Here is a 23436-nt window from a genome sequence, read left to right on the forward strand (position 1 = left end):
AACCTAAGCTTCTTTAAAGATCATTCTCCAACAAACATTTCTCTACAATTTTGGTCTTTTCATAGGTGAAGCGAAAGGAAAGGATAAAAGAAATGAAACCCAAAACACTATTTACTCTCCCAGCAGAGCAGCATGGTGTAAACAAAAATAATAGTTATGCTCCCAGATTCTGAACCCTCATGGTGCTGCTACAGAAAATAATTTTAATGGTGAGCCAAAGAGTCTTGCAAAACACACAACGAAGCCATAATAAAATGGGATACTTATCCTGTTGCTGTGATTAGACCACTTCCATTCAATAGTGGTAACTAATGACTTGTTTTTCCTTTGGTATTAGGAGCCCTATTACTGTGCTGAGCATAACATACCTCATTTTGTTTTCCTAACTATGCTTGTCTGTCTCTCTCTGATGAATGCAATTTGATATTTATGAAATCACATAAAAATACTGTATAATCCTCCCTATTACCCCTTCCCAAATTGTATAAAATTATTTAGAGGACAATAGAATAATGTACACTCCAATGCATGCATCTTTTCCTCTAACCACTTCTAGCAGATCATCCCCCACCCTCCTTTTTCACTCTCTCTGGCTGGAGAACACACTGTACTTTGGAGATAATTGACTGTGGAATATGATGATGTTTATTCAAAAACAGGTCACACCGACTGCAATTTGAGAGTCTTCCTTTATCCTCTTACTTATTCTCATCCAAAGAAAATGCATAGTACTGTTTCCCACAAATCAGAAATGTGGAATCTTAATTACTTCTTTAGACTTAACCTGCTGAGAAAAATCCACTGCAAATGTGCCCTTATCCCTGAAGATTGTGGTGATTTGGGAAACTCACCCTAGATTATTCATTTAGAATGAATTGCCATGAGAACAAGTGTGTGTTCATACCATTTTAACAGGATGTTCTACTATTTCTAAAAGAGCACATTATGGCATTAGATTTTATTTTCTCAGAAATAATACAAGTGCATAGTAACTATTCCTATCTGGGAATCTGTGATGGGAAAGAAAACATGAGTTGTCAATAATATTTGTCATGGTATGAAAAAGAAGATCTTGAGGTCAAACTTTTACTACCATCTGCTGCCAGCTACTATCTTATTAAGAAATTCATTAAAGAAAAAAATGGAATCATCAAAAAGAAAAAGGTGGTAATCAATGAGAAGTGTGTTCCATGCAAATAAATTTCTGTTATAAGCAACATATCCATATTGTATAGGTTAGATTTTCATCCTTTAAGGTGACTTTCCTGGGAAGTCATTGGGGCTTTAGTCCTCAATCTATAAAATTATTCAACTTTCACTTCTAAGTGTAGGCCAAGCACTGGGTAGAGCAGGTGAGGCTGTAGGCATATTGTACCAACAAAGAAGCCACCTGGCTTTATTCACAGGTAACTTTTCAACACAGAATTCTTGATCCAGCCTAGGTCTCTTTTCTGTATGTCACAAAATTTGAATTTTTTGACTCCCTGCTAAATGACATCCCTCCAACACTGAACCCAAATCAGCAATTAGAATTTACTTTGACAAATGTTTACTGAATGCTTATTGTGCCATTTGGTAGATGCTAAGTTAAGAAATAAATGTTCACTATTTCAACTGAAGAACACATCATTCCCCCACACCCTAGGACATCTCATTTCTCACTGTACCAAATTACAAATTACAGAACTTCTGGATTTCAATGTTTTGGGAATGGTATATGGAGTGCTGATTGGTTAAGGCAATCCTCCTCTCAACATATGGAGCACAGCCCCTTATAGAATCAAGTAGCATCATCTATATTTCCCTTATATATGAATATGCAGGTCTTGTCTGGTTCAGAATGCACTATCTGAGCATGTCAAAATAATCTGACAAAGCCTGTTCCCAACTTGTTTGTGGGTAAAGAAGAACCAAACGTACTGGTAACCCCTCTTGAGAACAAGCTGTGTTATGAGAGTTATGTTGTACAAGTCAAAAAAAGGGGGTTTAGAAATGCATCCAAATTTTTAGTATTTGTCTAGATAGAACACAAGCTTTCTCAACAGCTTTCACTGATACCCAATAAAGCATACCACCAAACAGAACCTTCCTCAAAACCTGAATATGAGATTAGAGGCTTTGGACAGCTTAAAGAAGTTACAAAGCTACTTCTTCTCCTTCCAGATGTTATTTAACACAATATATATACTTTAAATATGGGAATCCATGTTTGCAACTAGCAATAAGAATGATTTCAATCCCACAACTTTTCGGATGCGTCTTGGAGTAGGACGATGGAGTGACTGACAACAAGAACTAGATGGTGGGCTGGGAGATGTCTTCTGGTCTCGTTCCTATTCTATCCTCCACACCAAGCAGACCTGGAGGAAATGCTTCCAGGTCTTAGTTTCCTCACATGTTTCTTCTCCTACTGAAACCTTTGAGGGCAGGTATTGTCTTCCCCATCTCTGCATGAATAGCACCTGAGATAGGGCTAGGTACATAGCATGTGCTCAATAGGTGTCTGTGGAACCAATGAGAAAAACAGGGCTTTGACCCATATTCTATAACTCCCCTCCAATGCTAAAATTTAGATTGGTCACTTGAGTGGCTGAGAAAAGGAATGAAAGAGAGAAAGCTTTGATTCCTGAGTCTGAGACACTAGTCCTTCCTTTTTATTAAGGTTTATGGAATTGCACATTGTAGAAAATATTTTCATTCAGTCTTCTGTACAGATCCCCTTAAAATACATGTCTTGTGCTGAACTAGACTGACTGAAGTGAATAGTTCAGTTATGGTCTAAGCAAAGTACACAGTAAACCTGATAGTTCAATGGGAGACAGAATAGGCCACGTCAAGAACAAGACAACAAAAATGAGATCAGAAAGTTAAAAGCCATTAAATTAACTTCCATGACCCAACTCAAAAGAATAAAAGGAAGAGCTCTACGTTACGTAACATACGGAAGAACTATCCATCAGAGATGGACCTGGGAAAAATAACTCAACAAATAACTATATGAATGATATACAAACGCATTTTTCAATTATATCCCTGCTATTTTACTTGTAAATTGTATGACTGCATTACCTGTATTTGTCAAGAATGATGGATTCTTTTTGTTGGCATGCTACTCTTCACCCCATCTGATTTTATTTTAATGTATCCATGCCATTAGAATAAGCTATCTGGAGAACATCACTATGGGGAGCAAAATTATGTGAAATCTAATGTGTTTCAAATGAGAGTATTCATTCACTCTAAATAGAGGAGCAGCTTTTGTATAGTCTTGCCTATTATTACTTCTAAAAACTCAGTATACAGATAGCCAATCCTAATGGAGAGTTGTGTTAATACTGCTCACAGGGCTGTTATCTGCCACCATTAAACCTGACGATGACAGTTACGTCACCATTACCTTTTCTCCTCAAATTACAGTAAGAACAGTCATGGAAGCCACAACAAAATCAATACAAGAGAATTTTCATGTTATGAGCAAAGAATTGTATTTTAGCAGTGCAGTGGGAGGTGACCTACTGGGTTCTGTTTAGAGTGGTTGGTGCCTACGTTATCAGCAGTCTTGGGTATTTCACTAATGCAGTTCCCTGCCCTCTGGTGCTCACAATCCAGTATGTTGGTGACAACACATTTTATTTGAAAAGAGTAAAAGAACCAACAGATCTTCAGGACTAGGAAAAATTATGCAACAACAGCATTTAAATGTCCTTATTAGTTCTGCTGCCAGGTCACAGTAGATGATGCTGGCTCAACCACCTGCCTCACATTGCATGTAAGTGACACACTTTGTTAGACACTTTCTCTGGGCTAAGGAGAGGTCAGAAGGTCAGGCAGAGACGAATTTGCAGAGAAGAGTCGTCATAAAAATAAGCAGACAAAATACAGAAGCAAATGGAATTCAAAGTCAGCAGGAACTACTGTGGAGGGGAATTGAGGTTGAGGGAGAGAGAAGGAACAAGTCAAAGCAGAGTTGCAAAGGAACTTCAACTATTCACCCATTCATCCATGAGTGGATATCACTGAAGCGTGAGGTCTCAGTGGAAAAGTTACCTGGAGCCCACTTCTGGTGAAGGGGAAAAGATAATTTCATTTAGATGTCACAGAAACTAATTGTGGCTGCCTAGAACAGCAGTATGATTGGATGTTCTGAGACATTATCTTGAAAAAAAAAAGGGCAGAAAACTCTGGAGGCCATACATTCAGTTGAAGATGAACCCTAAATCATCAGGTCATCCAGTAGATTTCGTCATTGGCCACTTTGGCTACCCATCTGTTCTACCTTGTATTGTCAATATTATCCCCACATGTCATTCTCACATGTGGTCCAGAAAACAGTACATACTAAATAAGTATTTGAGTAAGAGAGAGGTGCAAGGAGGGAAGGAGGGAATAAGTGAAGGAATGATTATTTCTAAACAAGCACCTTAAGAAGAGTAGAAGAAATACTTTTAAATGTCGGTTGAGAAAGAAAGAAAAGAAGCTCAGAGGCCCTCATGTGCATCTGTTCCTTCTAAGGAAGGTTCATTGAGGGGCCCAAACAGTGTGTCACTTTTCATTTTCCACTCTAACTCCCCCTTTGTCACATGTTCATGTGGGGATGTCAAAGGAATTTGGAAACTTGGTTAGGAGAAGTTGAGTTCAGTGGAATATTTTTACAAGGTTTGCAGTCACCATGGTGCATACTTGTGTCATTGCCATTGGTCACTGCATAGGAAGGAGCTCCTTGAATACCTCTAAAGGCACTGTGCCCACTACCCTCCTAGCTCAATGGTGTGGGAGCCAGAAGTCATGACATGAACACATCCTACAACATTCAGCAGGGGGATGATGCTGGTGGAGGAGAAAAGCAGGCACAAAGTGTATGGAAACACAAGTACAATCTGCTGAAAATTTCACCAACAGTCAGATGTGTAAAAGTACACACCTGCAGAACTACTTGGTGCACAAGGAAGGAGACATTACCTCGTATCAGGAGTGTGCTCGATAACATACTGGAAACAATTACAAATGCACCACTGATTTAATTTCTTTTTTTTTTTAATGTGAATTGCATGGAGCAGAATTTATCAGCTTAAGAACCTGCACTAATAGTACAATTTTTTTTTAACAGTTCACAAATAAAGGGAACTTGATGGATATTTTCCCAAGTTTGACAATCATCTTATATTTTATGTTTCATTACAAATAAAAAGTTATGCAAAATGAAGGAAGTTTTCCAAACTTTTAATATCAGTACTAATAAATTTCCATCAACCATGCTAGAGACTTTCTACTTTCTTTATAGAAAATATTAAAAATTAGGTTGTATGGAGAGGTGATAAACAAATACACAGTCACAAAATTTACCCCCCAAAATCAGGCATTGAATTAATAAAAATTCTATTTTTTTTTTGATTTTGTGATTTTTTTGAGGCCTTTTATGACTTTATTATTAGAGGGTGGTCCATTTGCTTTTCTCATTAGAAATGAGTATTCATTTTCTTTTATAATTGATGTGGGCTAAATTATGCACCCCCTACTTTATTTTATTTTTTTTTTAAAGAGAGAGTGAGAGAGGAGAGAGAGAGAGAATTTTTGATATTTATTTTTTTAGTTCTCGGCGGGCACAACATCTTTGTTGGTATGTGGTGCTGAGGATCGAACCCGGGCCGCACGCATACCAGGCGAGCGCAGTACCGCTTAAGCCACATCCCCAGCCCTGCACCCCCTACTTTAATAGGTAATTAAGTTAAAAGGAAATCACTAGGAAAGACCCTAATTCAATATGATGGGCATGCTTATAAAAATAGATCAGGACCTGGATAAGCACAGAGGGAAGACCATGGGAAGATACAGCAAGAAAGCAGCCACCTATGAGCCAAGGAGAGAGAGAGCGAGCATGAGCTAAGGAGACAGAGGAGGGCCTTAGCAGAAACCGGCTCTGCCAGCAACTTAATCTCAAAACTTCCCAGCCTCCAGAACCATGAGAAAATAAATGGCTGTTTCTTAAGTCACTGGGTCCGTGAAGCTTTGCTATAGAATCTCTAGCAAATTATTGCAATAATTGTTCATAATCTGGCATTTTAAAAACAAGTTCTCAAAGTTATAAACTTCATAGTTATAGGTACACATAAAAACATACACACACACACACACACTTATAAATTAATCACACAGTACTATATTTAGTGTATCAACTATAGTAGCTAAAGTCAGTGTGGCTTCATCAGAAATCCTTACTTTTTACATATCTTATCACTGAGCAAGTATTTTGGGTTAATTTTACATGTCCTTCTTTGTAAATGGTCTCCTGCTTTATACATTAGTAACTACCAAGTGCTTCACAGAATTGAATCACTTAATACAAATATTTACTTGGCTTCTGAGTTTCGTGACACCGTATCATCATAGAGTCACTGTCTGCAGATTCCTGTCAGATGGAATATTAAAGAATTCCATATCAGCTTGAGCCTTTCATTCAGTTTCCTGTTTAATAATTTTCCTATCCTTCAGCTTACATGTGCAGCAACTCCAAGGAGGTGTTCTGTAAGCAAAAATGTTGGGAACTGTGATTTCTCCCGCATTCCGTATAGCCCATATTGTTTTGTTTTATGGTCAAGGGGTGAGGATGCCTTGATCAACGATGTGTGTGAAATCATGCAGTAACTTGCCTTCTCTGAAATGTGTCATCATCTGAATATGGGACAATTGTTCTTTCTCTAATCATTTCCATGTGTTCTTTTTGAGGATCGGATGAAATGCTGGATACAAAAATATGTTACTTTAAAATGTTCCCTGTTATTTGATTAAAGGCAATACCCATCAACATGGGCATATAATTATTTTCAAGCTTCCAAAATTAGAGGTTTCAGAGTTGTTTTAAAGTCCAGCATAGGCTATGAGACTTGGGATAGTCATTGTCTTAGCTTTAAATTTCATGTGAATGGGAAGGATGGCTTGTTAGAAAAGTGGAAGCAACATATTTATTTCATCTCTGATAGTATATAAACCAAAGAATTTCTTATCACTGAGAAAGTATTTTGGGTTAATTAAGAAAGTTATGGGTCAGTAGGGCTTTGTTGTCAGTTAATACTGAGAATAGAATGCTAGACTTTTGTTAATAGACAATGCTAACAGCAAGAATAAGGGGATATGGAAATCAATGACTTCCTCTTCATGTAACAGCCTCTTGCTAACAGAGAGGCCCTTGCAATAGAAATCGACTTGGGGAAGGAGAAGAAAGAAAAAGAAAGGAAGCAAATGAACAAATGTCAGCATGCTTATGCCTGCATCTCTGAAGAACCTGGTCCTAGAGCCCCAGAACTGTCACAGAAGGCTCACCAGTCCAGGACTATTCATGTGACCAGGTTTACACTTCCTTGGTTTCCACAAATAAGGCTCTCCAAACAAACATGGTCCAGGCTCACTCACTGGGCATTTTCCCTCCAGTAATGAAACTCCATGTTCTGTCCAAAGGTTTCAGAAATGACAGTTTTGGGATATTTATTCATTTATTTAATTCTCTCTCAGGCCAGATCTGTTTTGCATCAATGGGAAATGTGATTGGTAAATGGAACATTCATTTTGTTTGACTCATTCTAAAATTCAGATGTAAATGGCCTGGATGTTACAGCATATTTTAACATTTCCATTTCCCTTACCCTTTTACAATCTCTTCTGTGATGACATAAAATTTTCACACTAATGTACAAAATAGTGTTATACTCCTGGTATTTGGCAAGAAGTTCACATGATTGAGTAAAATCATATTGCTCCCAAAAACCTGATCATTGCTGGTTTTGCTTCAAGTCTTTCCTTCTCAGATCTTGGAGATCTTGTGCTTATGCAGTACACTGGGACTTAGGAGGACTATACCTTGTCCTGTGTCTCAGATGTCAGTGGTGCTTTCCTCTCTGAGGTTCAGCATTAGGGACCATCCTCTCCCTCATTCTTAATTCCATTTCACAGACCACCAATCATACACTTAGTCTGCCAGTTGATTCATACCTGCCTGGCAAGGACACACTGGAAGATGAAAAACGAGAGAGGGTCTGATGTGTTCTAACATGAGGCTATTGTATTACTGTGTCTGCTATGAAATCTTCCTAGAACACAGTAATACAATAGCCTCATGTTACTATAGAACATGAGCAGCTTAGCATCCAGGACCTGGTCAAGATCATCAGAAAACTAGACTTAAGGTTTAAAGGTGGTTTGTTGCAAATCAGTGAGGATTTTTGCTAACATTCTTTTATGAAGAGGCACTGTCATAGGTAAAAACCGGGGGGCAAGTAGTCTTTGGTGAGTAACCGGATATTTCTGTTTCCTACCAATGTGAACAATCATGATTGAGATAGAACCTGCATATATATATATATTTTGGTTGGGGGGACTGCATGAGGCAATTCTTGTGAAGTTATCACATAGAGAAATCATAACATATCTTAGGTGTTCTGTAAGATTCACACTTGACTTCTTTTAATACTTGACTTTGCTTATATTTATAAAAGTTCAGAATACAAAGAATTTCTGGATCAGTCTGTGTCAGACTGATCTCTCATCTCTCCATGTGTCAGTTTATCTGATAAATGAAAATTATAATAATATCTAGTTGAAAGTGGTAATGGGAAAAGAGAACTGAACCATGGAAAGTGCCTAGCATAATACTAACAAAAATAACCAGTATTGTCAGGCTATTAACCAACAGAACTCGAAAGCATTTAACAAGACCCTTTATCATTTAAATTTTTAGTCCTAGTCTCTGGCTTAAACCCTTCAAAGTATAAGGATAACTCTTCATGTAGATGTGGAATTTTATCATCAGAAATGACCTCCACACCTGTCATCACACTTGAGGCCACAGTTTTTCTTATAGTCTAGAACTCAAACTCAAGTAGATACCACATGAGTTAAAGGGAAGGCTGGGAAGCTTGGGTGGCAGCAGATGGGTGAGGAATGGAATATAAAACTTGAGGAAATCATACATGAAATGAGTGTTACATATGAAGCACACCAGGACTACGTATCCTTCCCCTCACAGCCAAAGCCACTGCCACAGCAGTGCCAAGCTACATGAATAAGGTGTGTTCAGAGGGTGATTGTGAGAGCAGAACCTGCTCATTTATGCATTATCACACCTTTACTAAGCACCTGCACAGCAGCTAACAATCCAGGCAAATTCCAGCTCTTCTGACATATTCTAGGGGAAATGAACAAAGAACAAATGGTTCAAATATATAACATGTTAGGTGGTCAAAAATTTTGGAGGAAAATAAAAGAGTATAGGAGAAGGGAGACTTCAAGGTACAAAAGCATGTGAGGCAGAGCGGTCAGGAAGCCTTCTACAGCTAAATAACATTTAGATGAAGTCTTACAAAAAGGGAGGAAATGAGCCATGTGCATATCTGGTTGTTCCAAGCAGGAGGTACATGAAAGCAAAGTCCCTGAAATAGGGGGATGCCTGAATGCAGACTGGCTGGAGCAGAGTAAAGGGAGACAGGAAAGGGAGGTCAGAAAGTAGATGTGTATACAGGAAGTCAGGCTCTGGAAGCCCAGCGCCAACATTTTCTCAAGGGAAGAGTTTGAGTGGGACCATGAAATAATATGACATATACACGACTGCTCTGTAAAGGGAACAAGATGAAGAGAGACTAGGGTAGCAGCAGCAGAGCAAAATGGGGTGGGGCTTGCTCAGAGCATGAATGGCAGAATTGGTAGAAGGAAAGAGAGTTTTAGATATACTTTAAAGGAAAGATGGAAGCATTTGCTATGTGAAATACCAGAGTCAAGAATGAGTTCAGGGACTGGGACTGAGCTTCAGGAAGAACAGAATCACCATTTTTGGAAAGAACAATAACTGTATGTAAGAGAAAAAGTGCTGGGAGACTGGGAGGTAACCTCTCCATTACTGACCACGGATGATGAAACAAGCTTCACTGGGCTGGATGAAGCAAAGGCAAAGCCTCTCAAATTGACCACAGCAAAAGAAAAAGGACTACAATAATGCAGGCTGGAAAATTAACTTCAGTTCCGGAAACAGATTGCATCTAAATGAAGATGAACTTATTGATAAAGGGAAGAAGGATCTGAATGGTAGAAGAGATCAAGAACATACCTGGAAAAAAAATCTATTAAATATATCTATTTAAAGTCCCACAGAACTTGTGGATTCATGTCAATTTAATAAATGCTATTTCACATAATGACTGATTGACTGACTGATTCATTCATTCTGGAATGCTTAATACACAAAAGACATTATGTTAGGCATACAAACATTGAAATGAAAATAAATTTGGTTTCTACTCTCGAAGAACACATATTTTCACTTGGGTACACATACAACATGATTAAAATTAACTGGGGTGGGAAATATGTCGCAGAATTAGGACTCTCATACAAGTGCAGATAGGAAATGTAGTGTTATAAACTATGTTGCTCCTTTGGAAAGCAGTCTAAGTTCTATGCAATAAAGTATTATTCAAAAAGAAAAAGAAAAAGAAATGAAGTACTCACACATACTAAAAGATGGATGAAACTTGGAAAACATTAGGCAGTGAAGAATCCAGTCACATATGACAATATATTGTCTGATTTGAAATGCCCCAAATTCGTAAATATATAGATTAAAAACGTAGTTGATTAGTGGTTACCTACACTTAGAGGGTTTGGAGAAAATGGAAAGTGATTGCTAATGGATATGTGGTCTTTTTCTGGAGTGAGGAAATTGTGATGATGGTTACACAACTCTTCTAATATCCTAAAATAAAATTTGACTGCATACTTTTAAAAGGATAAATCCTATGATGTTCAATGATCTCAATAAAAATATTACTCATTAAAAGTATATAATATTGTATATATTATCATAAAAGAATAAAAATGTACACAAGAAATCCAGAGAAAAGATAAACTAATAATAAAGGGATTTGGTGAACAGCTAAGCTTCTCTAAGAGGTTCATACCAGAGTTAAATAGGAGTTTACCAGGCTTGGAGAAACAGGAGGGAGAAAATATTCTTCAAGAAGCAGGCTAGTTTTTAATTTTGATCGTTACTTCTTTCCTTTCTGAAAACTGCACTAACTGTTGCTATACATTCCAGCCCAAGCTCTACTAGATAAGAAAGAATAGTTTAAGGATGTCCAAATAATTTTAAAGAAAATTTAAGTTTTGCAAAAGTTCTTTTCATATTTTTGATATGGGGCCAGAAAACTTTTTCTGGGGAAGGGTATGTAGGTTGTGTTTTGAGCTTTGTATGTCACATGGTTTCTGTGGCACCTTCCCAGATCACTGCTACACTGTGACAGTAGCTAAAGATAATGCCTAGATCACTGACTATGGCTGTCTCCTACCAAGTACCATTATAAGACTAAGTAGTAGAGGTGAGATTTAGCAGGACCATAATTTGCCTGGTTCAGTTCCATATTTCCAGGATGCCTTCCTGAAATCCTCTCCAATTCTCACTTTCCTGTCCTTGCAGACACCACTAGTATCAGTTGCCTCCTGCATAAACTACTTTATTAATATTTGTGTCCTCTGGTTGGGATGGATTGCAGGATTAAAAGTAGGGTTTCCAGGGCTGGGGATGTGGCTCAAGCGGTAGCGCGCTCGCCTGGCATGCGTGCGGCCCGGGTTCGATCCTCAGCACCACATACAAACAAAGATGTTGTGTCCGCCGAGAACTAAAAAATAAATATTAAAAAAATTCTCTCTCTCTCTCTCCCTCTATCACTCTCTCTTTAAAAAAAAAAAAAAAAAAAAAGTAGGGTTTCCAAATACCCTCTGCTCTACTTTCTGTCTGACATGTTCCACAAAGGCCCATGTATTAAATGCTAGTTCTCCAGTACTATTGGGAAGTGGTGGAAACTTTAAGAAGGGCCTAGTGAGAGGTCATTAGGTCCTGGACAGAGGGCCTGCCCTCAAAGGGGACTGAGGTACCTCAGTCTCTTCCTACTCTCCATTTCCTACTTAAGTCCTGAGGTGATCAACTTTGTTTCTCCATAGGCTCCCCGCCACAATGTACTTCCTCACCACAAGTTCAAAAGAAGTGAGCCTTTCCTCATAAGTTGATTACCTTAGGTATTTGTTATTAGAACGATAACGAACACACTGTTGACAGTACTTATATCCAAATTCAGCTTAAACACTACGTAAAACAAAGAATAGCTAGTAGATTCATAACAAGTACAACCAGTGCACTTACATCTTGTTCTTTCATTTCATAATAATTCCTATATGTACACTAAAAAATAGACAGTATCTGTTTTTGAGGACTTATAAATATGCCAAATATTCATAAAGATTGAATAAAATGGTGCCTATGAACTTGAATTTGGATTTATAGTTTCACATCCTTATTTCTTAATGTAACATTTACTAAATCTTTGATTTTGAATAATATTAAAATAAATATTTTGTTCCAGAAACATAACTCTAATTTTTTTTTTTATTTTCTAAACTTGGCTGGGCAAAAGGGGTAGTGTATGTCTGGCCAACTGTACAGTGAGTGAACACATATAAACAGAGACAGGAATAGAGGCAAGTCGCAGAGCAGAGGAACACCGGGGTGGTCTTAGTGAGAACCTAAGTTCTCATCCTCCCTTGGGCATTCGGTGGTGGTGAGATCTTAAAAAAGCTGCCTCTTGAACATATGGTAGAGTTTTCACCATATATCAAAGTACTTGGTGAATTTTGTATACGATTATAAAAATGTTCTATGTTGTTATTATACATTTCAAAATGTTATTTTAAGTAAGCAACCTTCTGAAACAAACCAATCTGTATTTTCTAAAGAACATTCCTTGAATTCCAAGATGAACTAGAATAAATACGATATTATTTGCTAAGACTCTTTGTAAAAGTTGGATTTTCCATCTTTCACAAAACCAAAGAGCTAAAATCACAATCAAATCTTTGTTTCTGGGACAATGACATTTTTGGATTTGTACTAGTCGAAAATATTTTGATGTCTGCTACAGGAAACTTTCTAAGATTCTGCATGCAAAGTATGTCAAAGATTTTCTCTTCATCACTGACATTATATACTAATAAAGGTCAAATTTCTGTTTACTGGAGATGAGAACAACTATATCCTCTCATCTGAAATAGGACAGTATGAATGTCTGCAGCTGGGCAACGAGGAAATAAGACTCCTCAAGGGAACGATCAGTAAGTAAGGTAGTTGTTTTACGATGAAAATGGAATAAAACAAAGACCAAACTGATTAAGTTGAAGTGAGTTCTCTACTCTGTAAAAATTTTAAAAATTACCAGAATCTTCAGTTAAAATTATTTATTTAAAATTTCAAATACAAGGGGAAACTGGGATGTTTCTTAACCTCCAAATATGAAAAATATCAGACAAATAATATTTACAGACATTTCTTAGTGTCCTGGGATATCTATCCTGATAACATTTAAAATCAGTAGGGAGAGATTATGGAATAAATCAAAATCTTAGAGAACCTAAGAAAATATTTTTCATAGGAGTAACTGTGAGATAGCACAAAGAACATTAGAATAGGAGCCATTTTCTACTATCAAGAGTCCTTACAAAAATGAATATGGAGTTATGTACAAAGCTAGGAGAAAAGATCATTTTGGTAGCTGGGCGTGGTGGGCCACGCCTGTAATCCCAGCAGCTTGGGAGGCTGAGGTAGGAGGATAGTTAATTCAAAGCCAGCCTCAGCAAAAGCCAGGCACTAAACGAGTGAGACCCTGTCTCTAAATAAAATACAAAATAAGGCTGGGGATGTGGCTCAGAAGTCTAAGTGCCCCTGAGTTCAATCCCTAGTTACACCCTCCCCCGACACACACAAAGATCATTTTGGCAATATTAATATTCTACTTTTTAAAGGCCATTTACTATTCATTTCACTTGTCAGACTACTCTTAAGCAATGCTGAGAAGAACTGTGTGGTATAGAAAGAAGAGTTTGTTTCCTACTCAAATGTTCCACTTACCAATTATATATATATATATATATATATATATATATATATATATATATATATATATATTTACTTTTCACAGCTATTCAGGCCTCAATTTGTTTTTTCATCTAAGGGTATATTACCTAGTGATACTGCACATTGTTTATATGTCTGACAATTTCTATAGGTTAGTCTATGGATATAGAGAATAGAGGATCTTATTTTTTCTAGTTTACAAATTTAAAAAATACCATTTCTTCAGTTAGGAAGTAAATATTTTAAATATAGGAAGTTAATTAATGGAGAGACAGTTATCCATAAAGAAAATAAAGATAAATTTTTTGCAGATGAAATGATCAGGTAGAAGAGGAGACTAAGAAATCATAAAGAAGCTAATAGAAGTATTAAGTTCAACAAGGGCACATGATGCAGATCAATATGCAAAAATTCATCTGTATTTCTCCATAATAATAATATTTTTTTGCAAAGCAAAATTTTAAGGTACCATTTCTAAAAGCATACAAAAATATTAAATGCTTAAGGTAATTTTAAAAATTACAAAATTTTAATACATCATTGAAAGAAATTAATGAAGACATAAGTAAACTAAAGATATACCATATGCATGAGTTGGCAAACAATGTTGTTAAGTTATAAGCTGTTTTCAATTTGATCTAGATTCAACACAAACTCGGTCAAAATCACCACAGGCTATTTTACAGAAAAAGATAAGTTAATGATAAAATTTATGTGGAAATGAAAAGGACTTAGAACAAAGTTCTCTTCTGAAAGAGAATAAAGATAATGTACTTTTGTTGCCTGATTTCAAAATGTACAGAAAAGTGAGTGATTGAAATAGTGTGACATTGACTTATGGAGATTTATATATTATATATATATATATATATATATATATATATATATATATATATATATATATATATATATGTGATGAAATGGGAAAGTCCACACAAACACACACAATTAACTTTTGTCAAAGGTATCTAGGTGATCAAAGAGAGAATAGAGGTATTCCATCCAATTACATTAGGGAAAAAAAAAGAACCATTGGGAAAAAATGAATTTTGACACTTATTCCAAATCAGGCACTCAATTAACTTGAAGTGAATCACAAACTTAAATTTACATTTTAAAACATATAAGAAGAGAATAAAACTTTGGTACCTCACACAGGCAAATATCTTAAGAAATACAAAGTACAAACTTTTGAAGACAAAGTATTAAATTGACCTTCACCAAAATTAAAATTGCCTGCTCCTTCAAAACCAAAATAATGACAATGAAAAGTTGAGTTACAGATGAAGAAAAAATATTGCTAATGCATTTGTCTAAAGACTCTTATTCAGAATATAGAAAGCACTCCTATAAATATCATAAGAAAAAAATATTTTAAAAATGGGGAGTATATGAATGGCCAATACATGTATGAAAGATGTTCCACATAATTATTCAAAAGGTAAATGTAAATGTGCACCACAATGAGATGTAATCATATACCATGAAAATGGCTAAAAGACTGATAATACCAGGTACTATTAGAATCAGGGAAAAACTAACTGAACCTGATCCCAGTCTCCTCTCATACATACTGATAAGATGTAAAATGTTGAGTTGTGGCTTTTCTTGTATTTTGTTTTGTTTTGTTTTGTTTTGTTTTGTTTTTCCTTTGTTTGTTTTTGTGGTGCTATGGATTGAACACAGGGACCTGAGCTGGCTAGGCAAGTAATTCATATATCCCTAGCCCTCCATCCTTATATTTATGCTATAGTTTGGATAGGTGATGTTCCCAAAACCTCATGTGTGAGACAATGCAGGAAATTTCAGAGGTGAACTCATTGTGTTATGAGAGACTTAACTTGATCAGTTCATTAATTCACAAATAGAGATTAACTGGGTGGTAACTGTAAGTAGGTAGGTATATATTTTGTTCCTGGTCTGCAGTCTTTTTCTCTTTCTTATTGCTTCCTGGTGCTATGTCCTGAGCTACTTTCCTCTATCACATTCTTTCACCATGGTGTTCTGCCTCACCTCAGACCCAGAGCAATGGGATTGGTCATCTATGGACTGAGACTTCTGTAATTGTGAACCCTCAAATAACCTTTTCGTCCTTTAAATGTTTATTGTCAGGTTTTTTTGGTCACAGTGGAGAAAAAGTTGACTAAAACTATTTAATTCAGGAAAAATGAAAGTATGTATATACAAAGACTTGTACATAAATGTTCAGAAAAATTTTACTTATGACTCAAAGTGGGAAAAAATAATCCCCTCATACAGGTGAACTGTCAAGAAAGGGTAGTGTATCTATACAATGGAACACTGCTTAGAAATAAAAATGAACTCTTGATACACATGATGTGAACCCATCTCAAGTACAGTGAGTTGAAAAAAAAAAAAAAAAACAGAAGCAAGATGTATGTTATAGGATTCCACTTAAATGAAATTCTAGAATAGCCAAAAAAAAAAAAAAAAGAATCTGAATTGTTGGAAAACAAGAACGGTTGCCTGGGGTTAAAGGTAGAAGGAATTTACCATAAGGCAGAAGAGAGTTCTGTGTGGTAGTTTAAATCTTCCATGTCTTGATTATAATGAGAGTTACACAGATACATGCCTTTGCCCCAAGTTATTCCATTAAAATGGACACCTTTTATTACATGAAATCAAATCTCAATAATATGAATCAACTAATTCTATAAATATAGAAGGGGAAGGGATACAAAGTGAAAAAGATTCTGTGTATGTATGAAAATTAATCTAGCTACTTTGAGTATTGAGCAGATTTACATTTTTGCTGAACAACCTAGTATTACTTATTTTAGGATGGCAAAGGAAATTTCTCTCAGCATATTCATTAAGGATGTACTGGGGCTGGGATTGTGGCTGAGAGGGACAGTGTTCACCTCACATTCATGAGGCACTGTATTCGATGCTCAGCACCACATTAAAAAAATAAAATAAAGATATTGTGTCCACCTAAAACTAAAAAAATACATATAAAAAAAGAATGTATTAACATGTTAATAATGTCTTAATAGTAATATACTTGTTTAGTGAATATACTTAAAGGAATTTAAGCATCAAATAATAATAATAATAATAATAATAATAATAATAATAATAATAATAATAAGTAGTAGTAGTAGTAGTAGTATTTGAGCTAAAATAATAAAAATTAATAATAATTCTCTGTATTAGTTACTCTGAGGGACACAAAGGTTTCAGATACTATCTGAAACTTGGAGTTAAACTGACTTTGGGGCATACATTGATGGAAAATGGTTACATAAATGATGGTAGTATAATAAGAGTATAAAAACTTCCAAAAAAAGAACAAGAAATAATGTGCAACTTGATTTTAAGAAGATGAAAAGTCTTCATGAGAACGATTAACACTTTACTTGGGACTTCATGGGTCACATTTGAATGTGCAAATATTTTCTTCACTTGGGGGAGGACAGAGAAAGCATACCAAGAAAGAGCTTAGTGTGCAAAGCTATAGAGAGAACTAACAAAAAATATAACTTATCAACTGGAAGCCTAGATGCTCAAAGGGGGAGATAAAACTGGAAAGCCAGTAGGAGTTTCAATGTCTTCCTTGTATGTCAATGTAACTGGAGACAGCTTCTTGAGGTTTCTGAAAAGGGCAATTAATGCTAAGGGCAGCACCAGTAATACAACTAATTAATCTGACAGTAGGTGTAAGATAAATGGGGGTGAAAAGTGGCTATAGGAAGAGATACTTGATAAGAAGCCATCCCAAAAGCATGGGTGAGAAATGAGAACTGAATTCAATAGGAAGTGGACAAGAGAATTATATTTTAGACATGGTGGAAACTAAAAGAATTTGGGAATTAATCTCATGTGTATAAGAGTGAAGAGGAGATCCAGATCTAAAAATCATCCTCCCCTCCAACCTAAATCTCATCTTCATTAAGCTTACTTCCATGTCTACTTGTGTCATGACCATACCAGAGCCACATCCAATGGTGCTGATATGGAGCTCCTGCCACCCAAATACTCAAAGATACTAAGATCCAGGGGATTGCAAAGGAAAAAAAAAAAAACATAAGGACCATCTTTGGAAGTCCTGATTTGGAATTGTGGCTCTCCCAGGAATTTAACATGTGACCTTAAGTGGATAATCTCATTCCTGAGCTTTTGAATCTTCATCAGTAATAGAAATAAAATGTTCTGCCTATGTTTAATATTCACAGACATTTAGGAGGAACACTAACTGAAAAGTTCTGTCCAAAGAGGAATTACAAAATATTGTCACCGACCTCTTTGAGCCATGTCTTCCATTCTCATCTTCACACATGATCAGATATTGGCAACTGACATGAGGTGTGGGTACATTTATATGTATATCCACACACACACACGTGTGTGTGTGTGTGTGTGTGTGTGTGTGTATCTCCATCCCTATTGCAAAATATTTAGCACAGGGAATGCTATCAAAAAGGTTCTCTTTAAAATGCCAGCAATGTCTTTTCAGTGCACCCAATATACATGTCATTATAAGAAACTTAAGCACCCTGATGTTACTGGAATGTCTGAAATGGTACTATATCAACACCCCCAAATATAGGTGTCTCTTCAATACTGACCCTCACAGTTCCTCTTCTCTGAACCATTAAATATTCCTCAAACCTCAAATCTAAATGAAAAGAAATGATCTATTCTCACTTTTGAGGAGAAACATTTTATGCTAGACAGAGAGATGGTTTGAGGACCTTTAAGGTCTCAGTATCCTGAAGGATGCCTTCAAGGAAATTTCAATAATAGATGATTTTAGAATTTAACATAACCTCCATAGGTGGGATAAATTCACCAACTTCTGTAGTGTGAGCATAACACTGTTTTCATGTACTATGTGGCAAATATCTGCTCCTGTAACACAGCTGAGGTTGACCTAGATTCTGTTTTAAGATAAGAAAAAGGGTCTAAAGGTGCTTTGCTACTGTGGGCTTGGAATCATGACTGGTCAATAGGTTCTGGCTCTGGCACTTTTAACATAAGTCACCTTCTCTGAATATTGAAGAAACTACATAACTTACCTCACAGAGATGTGAAAATAATGCATGGGACAAAAATCCGGTGAATAATACAGAAGCATAGAGTTAATATATTAGCTTTTCTAACTCAGCAGAGAGAAAAGATTCCACTGTATCTTTAAGAGGATTTCCAGCCAGAAGGCAACATTTTTCCCTTATAAAGACTTGCTTATAACAACATTTTTCAAGGAACTCAGTTCAGATGGTACAGGAAACACATTATGGCCTACTGCACCATGCAAATTCACTGCTCAGCACATTATGGGAACACAGATATAATCCTGGTCCCCTAATCCTTGTAGGTTCTGATTTTATCTTTCTTCCTTTTTCTCTCTCCCCATTCCCTTCTTCTTTCTCTTCTTTTGTATGCACTACAATGTAAGAACAGTAAAGCAGCTTATTTCCAATATATCATTTTTAATTTTTCTTCAGTGGGTTTAATGCCAACTTCCCCAGAAATTTGCAATTTTATAAAGTATCACTGTTTCCAGATATAAAGGTAACTTTTCCATCAGTGATCAAAAAAAATAAGAAATAAATAAAAGCCAGTGGAAAAGCTAATAGCCCTAACTTGGCAATTATTTAGCCCTCAGAAATTTCCAAGCCCTTTTGCAATTATTAATTAATTAGTGAAGATGACGTTCCACTTTACTGAGGTTGAAAGCAAATAAAGAGGTCTAAAAGTTTTCCTCAAATTGAAAGTGGAATATCAAGGAAGAACTAGGATAAGAATTAGGAGCTCATTTCTCATGCAAGTAGTTACATCATTAAGCCAAATAGAGTCAATATGTAGAAAATAAGGTCAACTGTGTCCAGGTGCAGTTGAACAAAGGAATGTTCTCCTCAAAATCAACTGTGAAAAAGCCCATCAGCCCAGGCACCCACAACACACACAGAATATATCTTGTAGCTGTATCAGTCCCTTTCTCCCTTTCCCAAAGCACAGACAGATGGCTAAATGTCAACCTCTAGCCACTCCCCTTAATAATCACAGCAAAAAGTACATAATCTGATTCTCATTTTTAAAATGCTCAATTGAATATGATGTGAAAACACGACCCTGTTGAAAAATAAATATTTAAAAAATTTAAAAAGTGATATGAAATCCGCCGATTCCCAAAATCTGTAATAGTGTAATAGATCATCTGGAATAACTACTTTACTCACATAGTAAACAAAATGAAGTTGCATGATTTCTGGTGAGTAGTTAATAAAAATTCATTCCATCACCCAGAGCAGGATGATGAAACAGATCCAATGTTAAGGATGTGGCTGGACTCAAGCTCTTAGATTCAGGCTTTACAATGAACTCTGATTCTTTTTCCTCTGTTGTTTCTGAATGTTGAACAGGGACTGGCCTGAGGATTCAATGTGGTAACTGGTAAACAGAGCACTTGAAGATTGGCTCAGTATTTCTCATCAAAGGATTCCCTCCAAGTAGATGGGAAGCTTTTATTATCTCCAATGTAAGCGTCCCCAAGTGGGATAACAGCACCCTCAGAGACTGTCTCTTTTCCTTTTGATTATCATCATTTGAGTCAGGTTGTCTTGGCCAAGGCAAAATTGCTTACCTATTAGAACTTAAATGTTGCTACCCACTGTTACAACTTACTATTTTATTTTATTGTAATCTTGACTTATTGCAGTTGCAAGAAAAAAAAAGCAAGGTAAAGTTCAATAATCTTAATTTATCTAAACTGGTTTCTTTCTGAGGCAGGGGGGACTAATGTAAATCTACTGTCATGTTAACAAACGCAAGTCGTACAGATTGCCTATTTTAGATAAGCCTGCTTTAAAAAACAAACGCAAAACGCATTTAATAACATTTATCATCATAAATAGACAATGCTTTAAAATCATGTAACATTTTAACTTGGAATCTTGATACTGGACAATGATCATGGCTGTCCCACTTTGTATAATGGTTATGCAGATTCCTCCCAAGCCCTTCACAGGCCCCATCTAGGAAGGTTTCTAATTCTGTAAGGAACCTGATATTCACTTAGAATACTATTAATAGAGCAGAAACTTACATGTGAGAAGAATGGTTTAGTAGACACCCTGAAGGAAATTTTTGTTATGAGGTTGAGTATGAGAATGGATCTGTCTGGAAATTGACAATCTTGTCAAAATTATGGAAAGGAATGAAATATAGATACATAGTCCAACCTTCCATCCAATACATCCCCCCAGTTACGATTCAGCTGTAGGCTAATGGAAGGTTTTCAAATTCCTGATACCTCACAGTTCTAACTGAAAGGAAAGGAGGGCTCTGTTCCAACATAATGGCTGGAAGCCAGCTCAGTTTCTTCGCCTCACCATTTCCAGTAATTCTCATTGGTTCCTCTGTCATGGTGGGAGTAAAAAATATGGTGTTGGTTTAGTACTAATAGAAAATCCCAGTTGTTGTCAGTGGGATGTTGAGTATTATGCCTTATGTAGAAAGAGGAAGAAATTGAATGCTCTGACTAAAAAGGTCAAGGAGCAGAAGATAACTAGTATTCATAAAGGATTTTTAAGCATTCGTGGGTTAAAGGGTGAAAAGTGAGATTTTTCTTGGAGGATCAGTCATGTGAATAAACAAGGGGCAACAGACCAGTTCTGCTGTGCTGCAGCTTCTCTGAGTAAACTCTGAGGTGTCTGCCTTACTGAAATTCTTTTGGCCTCGGCCATCTCCTCAGTCCTTGGCCACTTGTTCTACTCCTGCAGCCACTGTGGAGCCAACACATGGGCACAGCCCAATAGCAGCTCACCTTAAGTCTACCCTGCACACTTCCCACTTATAGATCTGGGAATGTTTTCTATCTGCTAAAGTGTAAGATGATGCATGCTTATTTAATATATAAGCAAATGAACTTGTGTGAGGAAATTCCTGCTCCAAAGAGACATGTTTTGATGTACAGGAAGATAATTTTCTCTCTCTTTGCAAAAACAGATTTTCCTGAGATACTATGGTTGATGTGGCTTTTGGGGAGATGATATACTTTAAGAAGGAGCAATTAGTTGTACCTGCTACTATACAGTAGCCCCACTGATGACATATTTGCAAATAAAATCTCTCTCCTTCCTACTTTACTCTCATCCCTGGGATTGTATTTGCTAAAGAAACAACAGAGTAGCCTGTGCACTTTGGCCATCAGCTTTGCCTTCTGGTGAAGGTGTACTAAGTGAGGCCCACCTTTTCCCCATCACTGTGTTCATGAATTTCTTACCTTTGGCTGCAGTGGTGGCGAGGGGGCTGACACAGGATCTGTGATATAGGTCTTCTTGGAACCAGGGACTGGATACATCCCATCAGGGTTCTGGTTCCCCATCACAGGAGGAGCATACCCTTGTTCTCGCTTCCAAGTATTTGGGTGACCTTGCAGACCATAGGCAGGATCGGAGTCATTTCTGCCCCCATAGGCAGACCCTCCTCCATAATAGGGTTCAAAATAGCGTCCTTGGTTGGGGGCATAGCCATACCCAGGCTCGGGTTGAGGTCCTGGAGGTGGAACATATGCATAATCTGTGCCTCCCCGGCTTGAAGGAGGTGGACACTGCCCAGAGGCAGGGACTGGCTGAGTGTTATAGCCATGGGACCCTGGGCCATAAATCTGTCCAGATGAAAGGCCACCCATGTAATGAGGGCTAGGCTGGGCTGACTTCACTTGCACATTGAAGGTAGGCCTTGAAGGGGTCGATGCCGTGGTGTAGGAGGCTGGGACTGGCTGAGGCTGGGGTTTGAGTGTTCCAATTGGAGTCACAGGGATGGGGCCAGCCTGGGGTGCAGGCTGTGGCTTTGTTGCAGACTTTTTGGTTGCCGTAAGAGGAGGTTGGTTTGGGATGACCATTCTCTTGTGTCCTGTGACAGGAGTAGAGACTGGAGGAGAGGCTGTTGTACTAGTAGAGCCCTAAAGAAAGAGAGGGAGGGAGGGAGGGAGGGAGGGAGTGGGAGAGGGAGAGAGAGAGACAGAGAGAGAAGAAAAAATGGCAAAGATTATCACCAATGAAACAGAATAAAAATCTATAAATTATTAAATATTAAATTAATAACTTACTGTTATTTATGATTTAAGATATGTAATACAAATAAGGCATGGTCCTACCCTCAAAGAGATTAATGCAAAGATCAGTTGTGATTCTCTGCACTACCGGTAAACAATTAAAAAAGGAAATCAAGGAGATAAGTCCATTTATAATAGCATAAAAATTAAGAAAACACCCAGGAATAAACTTAATATGGTAAATTACATATGTATATACTATAAACTATAAAACATTGTTGAAATTATGTGTTCATAAACTGAGAGACTTAATGTGCCAAAAATGTCCTTACTAACTACAATTATATATAGATTCATTATAATCACTATCAAAATCCCAATAACATTTTTATAGAAATAGAAAAAAAATTCTAAAATTCAAATGGAGCCGTAAAAGATCATGAATTGCCAAATCAATATTGAGAATCAAGAA

General features: G+C 36.8%; 1 protein-coding gene across 9 annotated transcripts in view; it reads right to left on the minus strand.

Moving 5' to 3' along the window:
• The window catches only part of LPP (LIM domain containing preferred translocation partner in lipoma), a 654410-nt gene that overhangs the window by 225814 nt on the left and 405160 nt on the right, over positions 1–23436 (minus strand). For all 9 annotated transcript variants that reach the window (XM_081302853.1, XM_081302852.1, XM_081302849.1 and 6 more), the window contains one exon: positions 22191–22871. In XM_081302853.1, coding sequence (XP_081158979.1) covers positions 22191–22871 — 681 coding nt within the window. The remainder of the gene's footprint in view (positions 1–22190; positions 22872–23436) is intronic.

The sequence above is a fragment of the Spermophilus citellus genome (assembly GCF_964194105.1).
Source record: "Spermophilus citellus genome assembly, chromosome: 7".
In the NCBI taxonomy this organism is placed as follows: Eukaryota; Metazoa; Chordata; class Mammalia; order Rodentia; family Sciuridae; genus Spermophilus; species Spermophilus citellus.